We start from the raw sequence: 13376 nt of genomic DNA on the forward strand, positions 1-13376 counted from the left end.
CGAATTAATGAAACTATTGAACTGATTGAAAACGAATTAATGAAACTAAGTCTACCGGATACAGACACATCATAAACTGTCTGAACATAGAACATGTAGAACTGCCCCTGCAAAATTCGACTGGAAATTGTCGGCAAAAGCCGGCAATTTCCACCTAATTCCAAACTATTTTTCCTTGCCAGGAGGCTGGAATTAGCTGGAAATTCCAGAAAATGTCAGGGCTGGAGTTTGGCGGTATTTTGGTAAATGGCAGTGCCAGAAAATGCCAGCTCTGGAAAAAGCTGGCATAACCTGGCATTAGCTGGAACCTTTAAATTTCCAGAGCTGGAATTAGGTGGAAAAATCTTGACTGAGGCCTTCCAGCTGATTACCAATGTCAGGGCTGTCATTTATTGGAAATAGCTGGCATTAGTTGACATTAGCTGGAAATTACAAATTCAGCATGCAACGAGGAATGTCAGGGCTGTCATTTATTGGAAATAGCTGGCATTAGTTGACATTAGCTGGAAATTTAATATTGAGTATGTGACCTGCTCTACGTTTGAATCGATCAGAGCACTGCACACTAATAAACAGGCGTTTTTTGTCACTCAACAGTGACTATGATTAGAATCGTTGTGATATGCAACAAGAAGATCTCTTGTCGTGGAGTAAAACCAATAATCACTTAGTTTTGACTTTGCTGATTGCAATCTTGTCACACGCACCTGCGATTATCACCACAGACAGGCAATTTTTCACATGCAAACATGATTGCATGTTGATTTTGCTTGATCCCAGGCCGTGCGATTTCCAATTCTAATTCAATTTTGATGGCATCTGCAATTATAACTGCAAACAAGCAATTTCTGTCACACAGAAATATGATTAAAGGTTGCAGGTTGATTTTGCTTCCAACAGAGGTTGCTAGGATGACCAGTTCTTGTTGCGGGCACCTGAAATAATCTATGCAAACAAGTGATTTATGTCACTTGCAAACATGATTGCTGTGGCATTATCAAGTTTTGAGCATATGCCACTGACCTAATCCCTTAGTTTTCTGACACAATCTTGTCACACTGTTATAATGTAAATATCATTCTTGGTGTGTGTTGACCATGGACTTACACGAGCATAAGAGGCCCTATCATATAAAACGAAAGATTATTGCTTCACTGAGGCTCCTTGCAGACACCTCTGCCAGGCGGACACTTCCCCATTGCAGATGGTTTAAGTTGCCACATGACCTGGGTTGGAGTGCTCGTCAATGCCGACTGGCGTCGTCAGGGCTCAATGCCCATCCTGGAGACAGCACGTCATTTACATCATAGCTAATTGTGATCAGTTGATACGATGACGTCATTGACAATCACTGACAGGAAAATTTTGCCTCTCGTTTAATAATGTAGATGGTGCAAAGTATTCACATTGTAATATTAGGCTCGTAAGTTTGAGGATCATGGATTGACCAGATTGGTGTGAATTGCCCCAGGGCCCATGGAACATATGTAGGCCTATACCAATTTTAAGTCCAGACTTTACGAAACGTGCCGCGCTAACAATACGGCCGCCACCGACGATGGACGCCACATCATCGCATAGGCTCACAAGGTGAGCCAAATAAAAAAGAGGTGCCGTTTTAACTGGATACCGTGACATCAACATGATGTTAACCACACATAGCACACTCTGTCACTTTGATGTCTGGAGGGCAGGGTTACAGACGGGGACTGACGTCCAAAATGGATGTCCAAATAACATCACTGCACGACCTTGAAAAGAATGATGGAGCAAGCCGACTGTTGATTGACTCCATCACTTACATGAGTCATGAGCTGTGGACATCTCCCATGCAAAATCTTACAGTTATGATACCGTCCGGGTCTACGATCATGCATACAATAATACAGGCTTACAGCAAATACACTGATTCAGGCTTCATCATATGCTAAAAAAACAACCTCAAGGCCTGTCCAGATTATCCTTTTTGCATTCATTTGAATCCTTATGTGTTCCAATTCAATTTGTGTAAACTTTGGATATCTTGATATCGAATTCGGGGTAAAAATCAAGAAATAAGAAGAGCTCCCACATGATTTCTTTGTTTGACTTGAAAATTCAAACCTACCAGTTCCTGTCTGAGGTGTAATGCATCATGGGATAGGTCAGGTGATAAGACCACATGATAGAATTGCATAACATAATAGCAATTTGCATAATGCCAGCAAATGCCAGCTTTTTCCAACAATTGTCAGAAACATCGAATTTGAAATTTCCAGCTAATTCCAGCTCTGACAATCTCATAGTAAAGTGACAGAGATTTCCAGCGCTGGAACTTTTACGAAAAGTAAAGTTCCAGAAAATGCCAAGAATTTCCACCCCATGGATAAAGTTCCAGTTTTTGTCAGCTTTTGCCAGCTATAACTTTTCGATGAAACTCTCTAAATTCAAAGTGTCAGCTTATTCCAGCCAAGAGCTGGAAATTCCAGCTATTTCCAACAAAATCCACCCAAGGTAAAATTCATTTCGCAGGGGTGAAAACGTTATCTAACTGATGATACATGTACATAAACAGCATTTATCTAACTTATAACTACAGCTTATAAACCAGTGTATTAAGAGTTTGTTGTCCTAACCTTTGGAACACTACAGACAGCAAATTAATGAAAACACGATTGTCTCTATACACACAGTCACAATTAACATGAATGACCACCACACTTAGGAACATCATCGTGAGACTTATGCGGCGTCATCATGATTGTCATCACGGTTGTTCACGTTTTCTTCAAGGATGCACACCTTTGCAGCGGGCCTGCGGTAAGTATTTCTCGCGGTTTTAACATCGACTGCGTGCACACGCCCATCGTCTCCTCGATATGTCACTGTAATGCACCCCAACTCCCAGTGTCCTCGAGGGGTTTCCTCATCTACAAGTAACACTAGACTACCCACTGTTGTGGAATCAGCGTCCTTTGTCCAGCGACTCCTCACTGTCAATGTTTGCAGGTACTCCTTTTTCGAACGGCTACAAACGCGGTTCGCGATGACTTGGCACTGACGCCATCGGCGGCGACTATTTATTTCACGGTCCTGACATTCCACTGGTGGAATCTTTCGATCTGCACATCCCAACAAGAAATGATTAGGTGTCATGGCTGAGAAGTCATGAGGATCCGGGCTGTTTTGAGTGAGCGGTCGCGAGTTCAGAACTGCCTCAACTTCGATCAACGCGGTGCACAAGACGGTGTCGGTCACCAGGGTATTTTTAAGTGTCGCGCTCAACGCCCTTTTCACTGAACTCACAAGATGTTCCCAGGCACCCCCAAAGTGTGGTGCTGCAGGCGGGTTGAAGTGCCACTTGATCCCTAGCGGTGACAGTAACCCGTTGATCCGATCCTTGTCCAAATCCGGTAGAGCGCGCACCAGCTCAGCATCAGCTTTTTTCACACCAATGATTCCAGAATGATTCAGCCTACTTTTGCATTTTCTCGGGTGGTGAAGCAAAAGCAAGCAAAAGAAGAAGTATTACATTTCACTCGATTTTCTAAAAACCATTTTCTCAAACGTATGTACAATTTCCCAGCCTTAACAACATCACAAACTGTCTGCATGTACTTCCCAATTGGAGAAGAAGTAAAAGTTGGACTATCAAATTTACAGGTGGTTTTGAAAACAGCAGAATCTGAGCGAGATATAGCTTCCTTAATGATTAGGTTGTTGATCTGCTGACACATGTTGTTCTTTGTGTGCAATGGATCAATCTTCACCTTGTCAACATATGAACCAATGATGGGAGGAAACTCTTGCCGTGACCCCAAGGAGGCAATTCCTTAAGTACTTTGCTTCAATCACTCGTTTTCTGTTTCGTTTTCTCAATGATTTTAGCGTGCCTCAACCGTTCACTGTAAGACCAGAGAGGGATAGTCTCATTGACAATGCCATCGAGCTTATCAAGGTGATCCTTATGAATTTTGGCAAAAGTAGAGGGATAGGTGGCTGCATTATTCAATTCTCCAGCTACAGTCGCTAGCCATTTATTGTCAGAGGAGACAAGTTCCAGTGAAAACCTCAAAACAGTGTCATTTATAATATAACTTTTGCCTTCAATTTCTTTCATTTCAACATACAATTTTCTCATATATTCAATAACACATGCGTCATCTTCGGGTACATCAGCGCCGAAAAGTAGATAATTGTGATCACAGCTAGCAATCCTTTCCTCTGCATTAAGAAATGACACATGCAATGAAGTGTTGGTTTTGAATTTTCCTGCTGGAGCCCCGTCTGCACCTAAAGCAACCAGAAAATGTCCCCGCTCCTTCCCAAACCAATTTAGGGTTGATCCCCTTTCGATCAGATGTTGATCAATGTCAAGATAAATTTGTGCAAGTTCCATTATTAATAATTCGCATTTCCTATGAAATCCAGGTTTTCCTTCAAGGGGTATGGTATAATTTGTATCATGGATAGTATTGATATTGTCAATGAGGGTGGCATAAGGTAATAATTGAGGCTTACATGATGAGCGAATGCTACAATATTTATGTTTGCTTGTAAGACCATCTTTGTACATAACATTTAGTGAAGAAATCAACTAGTCCTCTGATGGAAGCTCTGGCCGAGGTTTCCTCTCCTCCAATTTCTTGCAAATTTTGCTCCTCCTGAATCGACTCGATAACTCCTCGGGGGTACACATGGTGGTCAAACTGTACCACAGTCCATCTTTGACTGGCCTGTTGTTCTCAGCACAGCCGTGGATCTCTTGCAGAGCCTGAACTGTTCGATGATGCCTGGACTTTTTGGTCGATACGGGAGATGTAAATCGTCCGAGTTGAGATGATCACCAACAGTTGGAGTTGCTGGTTCGGGAGTTGGGATTATTTTAACACCCCGCCCAAAAAGCCAACTTTATTGATATTTCCTATGCATTTTCCATTAGGCTTGCCAGGACCAATTAAGCAGGTGCACTAATTGGCTTAATTGGCTAGGCCCGCAATAGCTGGTAATGACCAACAGTGACTAATTGCATAACCAGCGAGTGTACTAATTTTGTAACGAAGTACCCCTGGAAGCCTTAGCAGGTTAGAATCATTGAAATGTGATGCTCACATTAACAACTGTAGTTGACGCAATTGGTGAATGACACTTTTTTTTGAAAGTACTCATTTTCACCATCTATTTTTCAGACACCAACAGTAAGACAGCCAATAGAATTTGTTTCATCAGACCGAAATAAAACATAAAATACAGTGTATACACTTCCGATGCTAAAACCAGGTATTGCAATAATCAATGTCAAATGAAGGATTGTTCGACATCGCTACAATATTATTCACAACTTAACTTCACATATTTGGAATCATTAGATCAGAATCTGTCCATTACTTATGAAAATGTTTGCACATTCATGTTAGTACTTTAGACTTTTGGGGCTCTTTTGATTTTGCGATTTGGCCTGCTATCATCAATGGGAATCACTCAGAAGTGCACTCCAAAACGATGGATATGTCTGTTCACATTCACTAACTCCAGAGCTGTTCACCTTGAGATTGCATATGCTTTGGAAACCAATAGTTTTTTAAGCGCATTTTCTTGCATGATAGCCCGGCGAGGAAAACCAGAACTTGTTGTATCGGATAACAGTACCAACTTTGTTGGCGCAGAGCGAGAGTTGTGTGAGTTACTGCAAGGGCTAGATCAAGATCGTATAGTTGAAGATGCAGCAAATAAGGGAATCAAGTGGAGATTCAACCAACCATGGGGTTCACACCATGGTGGACTATTCGAAGCATTCATCAAATCAACCAAGAGAGTACTTAAAGCCATTCTAGGGGAGGCAGGAGTAACCGAAGAGGAGTTTCACACAGCGTTGGTTAAGGTGGAAGGTATACTCAACTCCAAACCCCTTTACCTATGGTGGGAATGATGCCAAAGACAATCCCCTATTGACTCCTAATCATTTTCTAATAGGGCCAGCTGGAGGCCAGCTAGCACCTAGAGTTGCTGAGGATATTGCTTGCAGTCCCAGGCAAAGGTGGTTGTATACTTAACAATTAATCACGCAAGTGTGGAAGCGCTGGAAAAAAGTTCCTATCTCTCATGCAGACAAGAGGAAAGTGGTTAGACACGAAGGAGGACCCTCATGTAGGAGACATCGTTCTTGTGGCGGATCCGAGCAATCCAAAAGGAAAGTGGCCGCTTGGGCGCATCGTCGAAACGTACCCCTGTCAGGATGGTCACGTTCGAGTGTTATCTGGGGGTAAGACATTTATTAGACCAATCCAAAAACTCTGTTCGCTTGGACGTTAGTCCTAACCCTACATATCAAGTGGTCAACGCCCCTGCGTCAGACCACGGGGGGGAGGATGTTCAGGCGCTACCGCCGAAGACAGGCACAACATTAACGGCCCGGGCGGAATCGGGTACATGAGCGCACAGAACAAGGATCCTGAAGAATTAGTTTTGGAACTTTCATAGTTGGATTAAAGTGTCGATTTGTCATTTAAAACGGACTCGGATGAGCCAGTTAACCTGACAGACTTGTGGATTAGGTTCTAGAGCGAGAAAGATTTTTGAATTTGGAGGGCGAGGACGTTGTTTCAATCAATATTGATCGGTTTATTCGCCCGTTCTTTCCCCGCGAGTAGTACTCAAGAGTGCGCGCCTTGTGTGATACCAATATACAGCGTGTACCAAAAAACAATCGTATTGTTCTTTGTATTACGTGTTTGTGCCGTTGATATATATATATTTGCGTGTTTCTGTGTCGCTAAGTATCCCCGCCGACCGGATGATGATTTTATTGAGAATCCCTTTGATTGGTTTTATTGATTGTGGCCGTGCGTCAGGCATTTAAGGCAACTTTTGACTTGAGTTTGATATGCGATGTTGATTATCTCCGCTCATTCGTATTATTAATATTAACTCTTTCACTGCCAATAATGTCTTAAAACGTTATTGAAAGTAGGTCGCTAAATTTCCAATAACATTTCAAAATGTTATCTTAGTGTTTCATCTATTCATCAAAAGTAAACCAAACTATTGATTCTACGTTGATTTAAACCTCCCGCCATGTCTTAGGAGGTGTTCTCGGAAGCATTCGGCTCAATTTCGTCCCCAGGAAGTGGGTATTTCAAGTCAGGTGAATTGGTGAAGATAGACCAATTTGCGTGATCAGCCTGATTCAAATGGTGATAATGACCAGTCAGTTGGGGGTGATGATATAAGTAGTAGTGAAAATGACTCAGGTGATGGAGGGCAGGGGGCGCAGCCTGCTGCAGGTGGGAATCAAGCTGCACGTGGCCAAGGGCGTGGTCGAAGCCGCTAAAGAGGGCCCTCAGCTCCTGCTACCAAAAAGTGGTAAAAATCGCAAAAATGCTGGCAAGATGGGGGGGAATAACTTAAAATAGGGCTAGCAGTGAAAGAGTTAATCATTGACCGTCATTTCGTCAATTATTATTGTGTCTTTATCGCGTTGCGTTGCTGTGAACCAATCATTTCACTTCGACTCTGGCTTTATTTGATTCTTTTGAAGAATTCGCAAGGGAGAAATTCTTAGGAGCTCTGCTTACGATATGATATTACAACTATAAACTGTATAAGCCTGGATGTGGCCTAAGACATAGGACGGAATTCGGGAACGAGACAGTGCGCCACGCCCAACATCTGAATTGTTGAAGAACAAGCTTGGCGAGTGATTAAAAAGAGAAACAGGTTAGTTTATCTAGTAACTTCTCCATTTATTAGTTCGTCGAACTGTCGAGCATACAGTCCACCCGTTGTCGTTAGTGATCGCGACAACACTGATGCAGACGTACTACCTAACTTCTTTGTGTCATTGCTCTTAGGGTGGAGTTTCAAAATCGTGGTTCTCCTCATGTACATATGGATAGAAGGTGCCCCGACATATGGATCAGCCTCTGAAGAGGAAGTTGTAAACTACATTGATTCTGTAATTAGCGTATCAGTGAATGTCAGTGAATCAGATAAGCCATTCTTTGCATTACAATATCACAAATATTCAAAGAGATGCAGAAAAGATAAACACCGAGTGTGCAGATTTAGATATCCAATGCCACCAATGAGAAGGACTGGAATTTTGGAACCACTAGATCCGGATATCGATGAAGAACTTTTGAAAAAGTACAAGGAAAATTTCACAAAAATTTATGAAACATTGAATGAAATTGGCGATAGAAAAGAGGTTGTCCTCACATTTGATGAATTTCTTAAAGAGTTAGAAATGTCTGAAGATGAGTATCTAGAGCATTCAGTCATCCTCAAAAGTGTTTCTAAAAATAGAACCTACAGAAATTCATATCAATCCATACATGAAGCAATTACTTGGTAACCATGACATTCAATTCATTCTCGATGGATGTGTTCTAGCAGTCTACATCATTGCCTACACCTGTAAATCCCAAAAGGAATGAGTGCTTTTCTAGACCGCACCGCATCTAAAGAAGCAAAGGCAGTTAAGATGGAACTCAGAGCAGCTGTTCGCCACATGGGAAACAAATTTCTAAATTCTGTTGAAATGGGAGCACAAGAAGCAGCATATCTTGTATTACAAATGCCAATGACACGCTGTTCACGAGATAAATACCAATAAACCCAAGGAACGCCCATTTATATTAAGTCTTTCAGTGCCAAGATCGTATACATGTATGATCTATTTATGTACAAAAAATGGTGTCCAAAAGTGCCCACATCGTCAATGTACGATCCATTTTGGTTTATTTCTTATAAATGTTCACAGTGAGCACTGCAATCACTTGGGTGTTCCAACGTGTTCTAAATATGGTTTAGATTGTCTGCGAGCAGTTTAGGGGCAATATAGGTAGGGGGCAAAATCATGCAATGGAGTGGCACGTGAAATACCGGGAAATCCATTGATCATGGCGAGTTCTTCCTAGGATGCTCGCTTCATGGCAGATGAAGTAGCAGACTATTTAGCCAACTCAGTTGTGGAAAATATTACGTTGACAGTGATTCATAGCTAAGTGACTATGTGGACAGTGATAGGCTTAGTGATGGGGCTCAGTCGGAGCCGAAGGATGACGAAATTGAGGACGAAATAAACTAAGACAATTGATAGAAACGCTAGAAAAGTATGGGCGTGGTTACCAGGACGTGTTGTCCTTTATGTTGAGTCCTAACGGCGACATAGTGCACAGACGATGGATCCAAAAAGACTCTCTCGAGAGTCTGGTTGCCTTGACTTGGGCGCCATCTGGAGGGATGTGCATGAACTCAAGGATCGAGATGGTGATGTCTTCCAGGCCATGGTGGTCCGGGAGGTTAAAGTGATGCCCTATGACATCAGTGGCGATGTTTTTGTTGACGCTGTAGAAGTGTCCTTGGAAGCGTTCTAGTAGTGAACGCTTGGTTTCGCCCACATATTGTTGTATGTGACATTGTAATGCAATAAATAACATCATGTCTCATATAGGTGTAGAGTAGTTTTGTGTCTTGCTAGAATGTCCAAATTGTCTTTTAAAATGACTGTTGGTTGTGTTAGCGCCGGGTTGAAGGTTGTGACAAAGAAGAAAGGAGCTTTGTCTTCCTCCTGAGTTCCTGTTGTGGTAGGGTCCAGATTGAGAAGAGACTGGCGGTCTTGCCTGCGTGCCCGTATGAGGGCCGTCTCTATGAGTGGCTTAGAGTAACCTCTGTATCGAAGTGGTGTGCTATCACGAGCACGTGTTTCTCTATGTCTTCTATGTTAGGACAGATTCTACGGATTCTCAGAAATTGTCCATATGATATGCCATTGAGGCATGACCTGATTTGAGCTGATGAGTATAGAAGGTAATTGTGTGCATCCGTCGGTTTGGTATACAGATCTGTGTATATTTGTCCGGTGGATGTGACATGGATACGTGTGTCTAAGAATGTGACACTGGTATCCGAAATGTTGGCAGTGAATTTAATGATTGGATGTTGCGAGTTGAGATTCGTCACAAAATTGTTCACTTCCTCTCTCGTGCATGCGAAGAGGGCGAAGATGTCATCTATGAAGTGTACCTAGACTAGTTGTTGTTGGGTGAGTGTAGACATGACTTTCCTCGAAGTCTGCCATGAAGAGATTGGCAAAGGATGGTGCAACCTTTGTTCCAATGGCTGTTCCTGAGACTTGTAAGTAGTTCTGCGTGTTGAACTGAAAATTGTTTTGTGACAGTACTAGATCATGAAGTTTGATTATAGACTGATTGTTGGGGCCGTGTTGTTGGCCTCTGTTCCTTAGATGGCGTGCCACAGCTCTTTTGCCCTCCCATATTGGGATGTTTGTGTAAAGAGATGTGACATCGAGAGTGACCAGTAAAGTCCCAGCTGGGATTTGTCCTAAGGCTGTAATCGTTTGTAGGAAATGGGGGGTGTCCTTAACCCTTAAGCTGCCTATAGGACGTACGTTGTACGTCGTCATTTTGGTAAATAATGTGCTATAGAGACGTACAATGTACGTCCCCATATTAAGTATCTACTGTGCCTGGGTCTAATGTTATTTCCAGTTATTAGGATGTTTCTCGTACGTCCGATAGGCACATCAGCAATTATAAATTATGCTTACCTAAAATTTCGTCAGATGGCAGCACTGGGGTGACTTGATACCTGGATGACCAGAAGACGATTTCACAATAATTTGCAAGACAATGGCGTCGTCACGACACCGTATCCCGAGTGGTGTGACGACAGGTGCATGTTCTACGCTAGGGTTAAGAGATGGGAAGAATGGTGAACTCCCCAGCATAAAACATTCAGCAGATATCGCCTGCAAGGGGGGGGGGGAGGAGGAAAAACAAAACTTCCCTGCCTACAAGCCCCTTCCCAATCCAGGCAGTGGGTGGACTACCGCCTTGTTCCAATGGGTTTAACTGCAGTCCACCTCCGTCTTCCAATACTGTCCCAGTGTGGCATTGACCCGCCACCCTCTACTGATCATTCCAAAGCAGAATGGGATCATTTGGGTATTCACATGATCAGTCACGTCACCTCACTCGGAATAACACCGTATCCCGATTGGTGTGACGACAGATGCTTGTTCCACGCTAGGGTTAAGAGATGGGAACAATGGCGAACTTCCCCTTTGTCCCAGTACTCACTGTGGACCATCGTTTGCACTATAAGTGTTCACACTTCCCACACCCAACACTTATAGAAAAACCCAAACCACACCATTCTCCCAACAAAACCAAAAACCGAAACAACGAAAAGTTGCCAATAGAACTGACTATAATAATTTTTGAACAAACGCCACAAAATAATAGTAATACATCCGAACACCGTCAACTTCTACAATTATAACCAGAAACATCATATACATTCACCAATCAACTACCTAGTTCTTGCTACGTCTAGCTACAATTTATCTGTATATCTATTTTTAACATTACCAACACGGCCTACGCCTATAGATGTAAATTTTTCTATTTCGTATTAGCCAATGCTACTTTTTGCTCTGCTCCAAACTGTTTTCATACTAGTATAATACATCGGAATATCGTACAATATAGATCCAAAATATGCCTGCCTAGACGCTCACCATAAATGCCTAAACAAATGATTTCTTAAGCACAGACTCGTCCACAAAATCCTGCGCACTACCTGCTAGGAAAACGTCACCAGATACCACACCCTCCATATTTGATGCCTGAGTCATCCTTGAACTTCAAGCATAATGCTTGGCCGAGCCCTCTGTGGACCAACCAACATGCTACATCGCCGCTGAAATGCTGATCCCCGCGGCCTGGAGACCTACTGCACAACCACTCCTAAAACTGTGGGGTGTTTCCCCTTCATCTATTCCCAATGTAACTAAGTAATTTCGGAGCCTCCTGTAAATCACATCATACTGCAACGGAGCGTCAAGCACCCTACCACTAGCCATAGGCCTAAACAAGTAGCCCACTTTTAAGCAGACCCCCAACTAGACCGCCACTCCCAGATAGCACTCCAATGCTCCGACCGGGCACATTAAATGATCTTTGCATCTTAAGATGGTAAATATGTTTGGTCTGTCAACTCGATGAGTCTTACCCCACGTATGACGGATGACAAAGCCCAACTTGTCTGGCAATGATTTTACCTCCTGTGCGATCATCAGACCCACGTCATTTGCCCTATCACCCCCAAAAGCCATAAGCTTCATCAAAGCCTGGTCCCGTGCCAGAATAAATTTCAAAGAATCAACTACCCCCTCATCATGTAGCCGTCTATCAATATACTGCGCCATCAACTTTACCTTCGGCAAAAACAACAGCTTCGCCTGAACCGGCGCCACCCGAGCAATGCTCTGCTCATCCCTAACCTGACCCATGTAGATGGACACTTCATTAGATGAGGCTGGATTTCCCGACCCTGCCAATCAGGCACCACGACGCCCCATACTCTCATACAAAGCCCTCAACTGGGACACCTTCACCTTCACTGTACCAAACGCTAATCTTCTGGAACAAAGACAAAGCGGTTTTCTCACGCCAGTCTCCTTACAACTCCTGACATGGATCGCTGTCTCACCCTTTCCATCACACCATGCCAGAAACAAGCACACCTCATATGGAGAGCATGAAAATAAACTGCTCCCGATCTCAAACAGAAAACATTCTAACTGCACTGCCAATCTCGATTTACTAATCTGGTAACTCTCACTACAATGGGCCTCCAATAACTGATCCACCCTACTCCTCAAACCAAACACATCCAGGTGGCCTACTGTTCTTGACTGCAAGATAAAACGGACAGCATTAGACACTAAACTTTGTACGATGAACAAAAAACCAGACTCCTAGAGTTGACAGACCCTCGCTACCCATAGTTCACATTTCAGATTAAAATCTGTAAAACCTGCCGAGGACGGAGACTCAAGTACCCCACTCTCCCCTACCATGCCCAACCTAGTAATTGATTTTGCATTGCGCTTGAGCATTGGCCACCAATATGGGGTCTTCCGTGCCTTTGGGACCACAATAGACACTCTTAAAGGCCTAGCGGAATTACTCTGCAGGAGAAAAGCCAAAACCGCCCCTACCATGCAAAATGGCGGGAAAACATAGTAGTTCTGAGAGTCCAAGCGCACCTTTGACAGAACATTGACTCCTGCTGACTGCGGCAGCGGCCAAGGAGTGTAATGAGGGAGCACCGTCCCATCTCTGTCTCTCATAACATTCGAATCTAGAGCCATTAGGTCGAAAGTATGCCGCAAATCTGACAAGGATATAGCCCGAGACGGGGCGTCAGCCGGATTCAGAGCCAAACGGACATACACCAATCTCAAATCACAATTCACTTTGGCCACCCACAGGAATATAGCCTTGATTATCTTAACCAACGCCAGATCCTTGCTACCTCGGTTCTCTCAAGATTTCATGAGAGCCTGGTTATCAACCCAAACCTCTACT

At 43.3% G+C, this 13376-nt stretch overlaps 1 protein-coding gene across 1 annotated transcript; it reads right to left on the reverse strand.

Moving 5' to 3' along the window:
* Positions 1 to 2721: 2721 nt before the first annotated feature.
* Positions 2722 to 10405, reverse strand: LOC135491084 (uncharacterized). Its single transcript, XM_064776731.1, has 3 exons — positions 10391 to 10405; positions 10006 to 10138; positions 2722 to 3419 (listed from the first exon to the last, which is right to left on the reverse strand). The coding sequence occupies exons 1-3, from the start codon at positions 10403 to 10405 to the stop codon at positions 2722 to 2724; spliced, it is 846 nt and encodes a 281-aa protein (XP_064632801.1).
* Positions 10406 to 13376: the final 2971 nt, after the last annotated feature.

This window comes from Lineus longissimus, chromosome 7, assembly GCF_910592395.1.
Source record: "Lineus longissimus chromosome 7, tnLinLong1.2, whole genome shotgun sequence".
Classification (NCBI taxonomy): Eukaryota; Metazoa; Nemertea; class Pilidiophora; order Heteronemertea; family Lineidae; genus Lineus; species Lineus longissimus.

What these genes read in the sequence shown, in the direction of transcription:
- LOC135491084 (XM_064776731.1), bottom strand. An exon ending in CCCAACAACAACTAGTCTAG is followed by an intron (nt 3,420 to 10,005) that starts GTACACTTCATA and finishes GTGTGAAAAAAG; the next exon opens with CTGATGCTGAGCTGGTGCGC.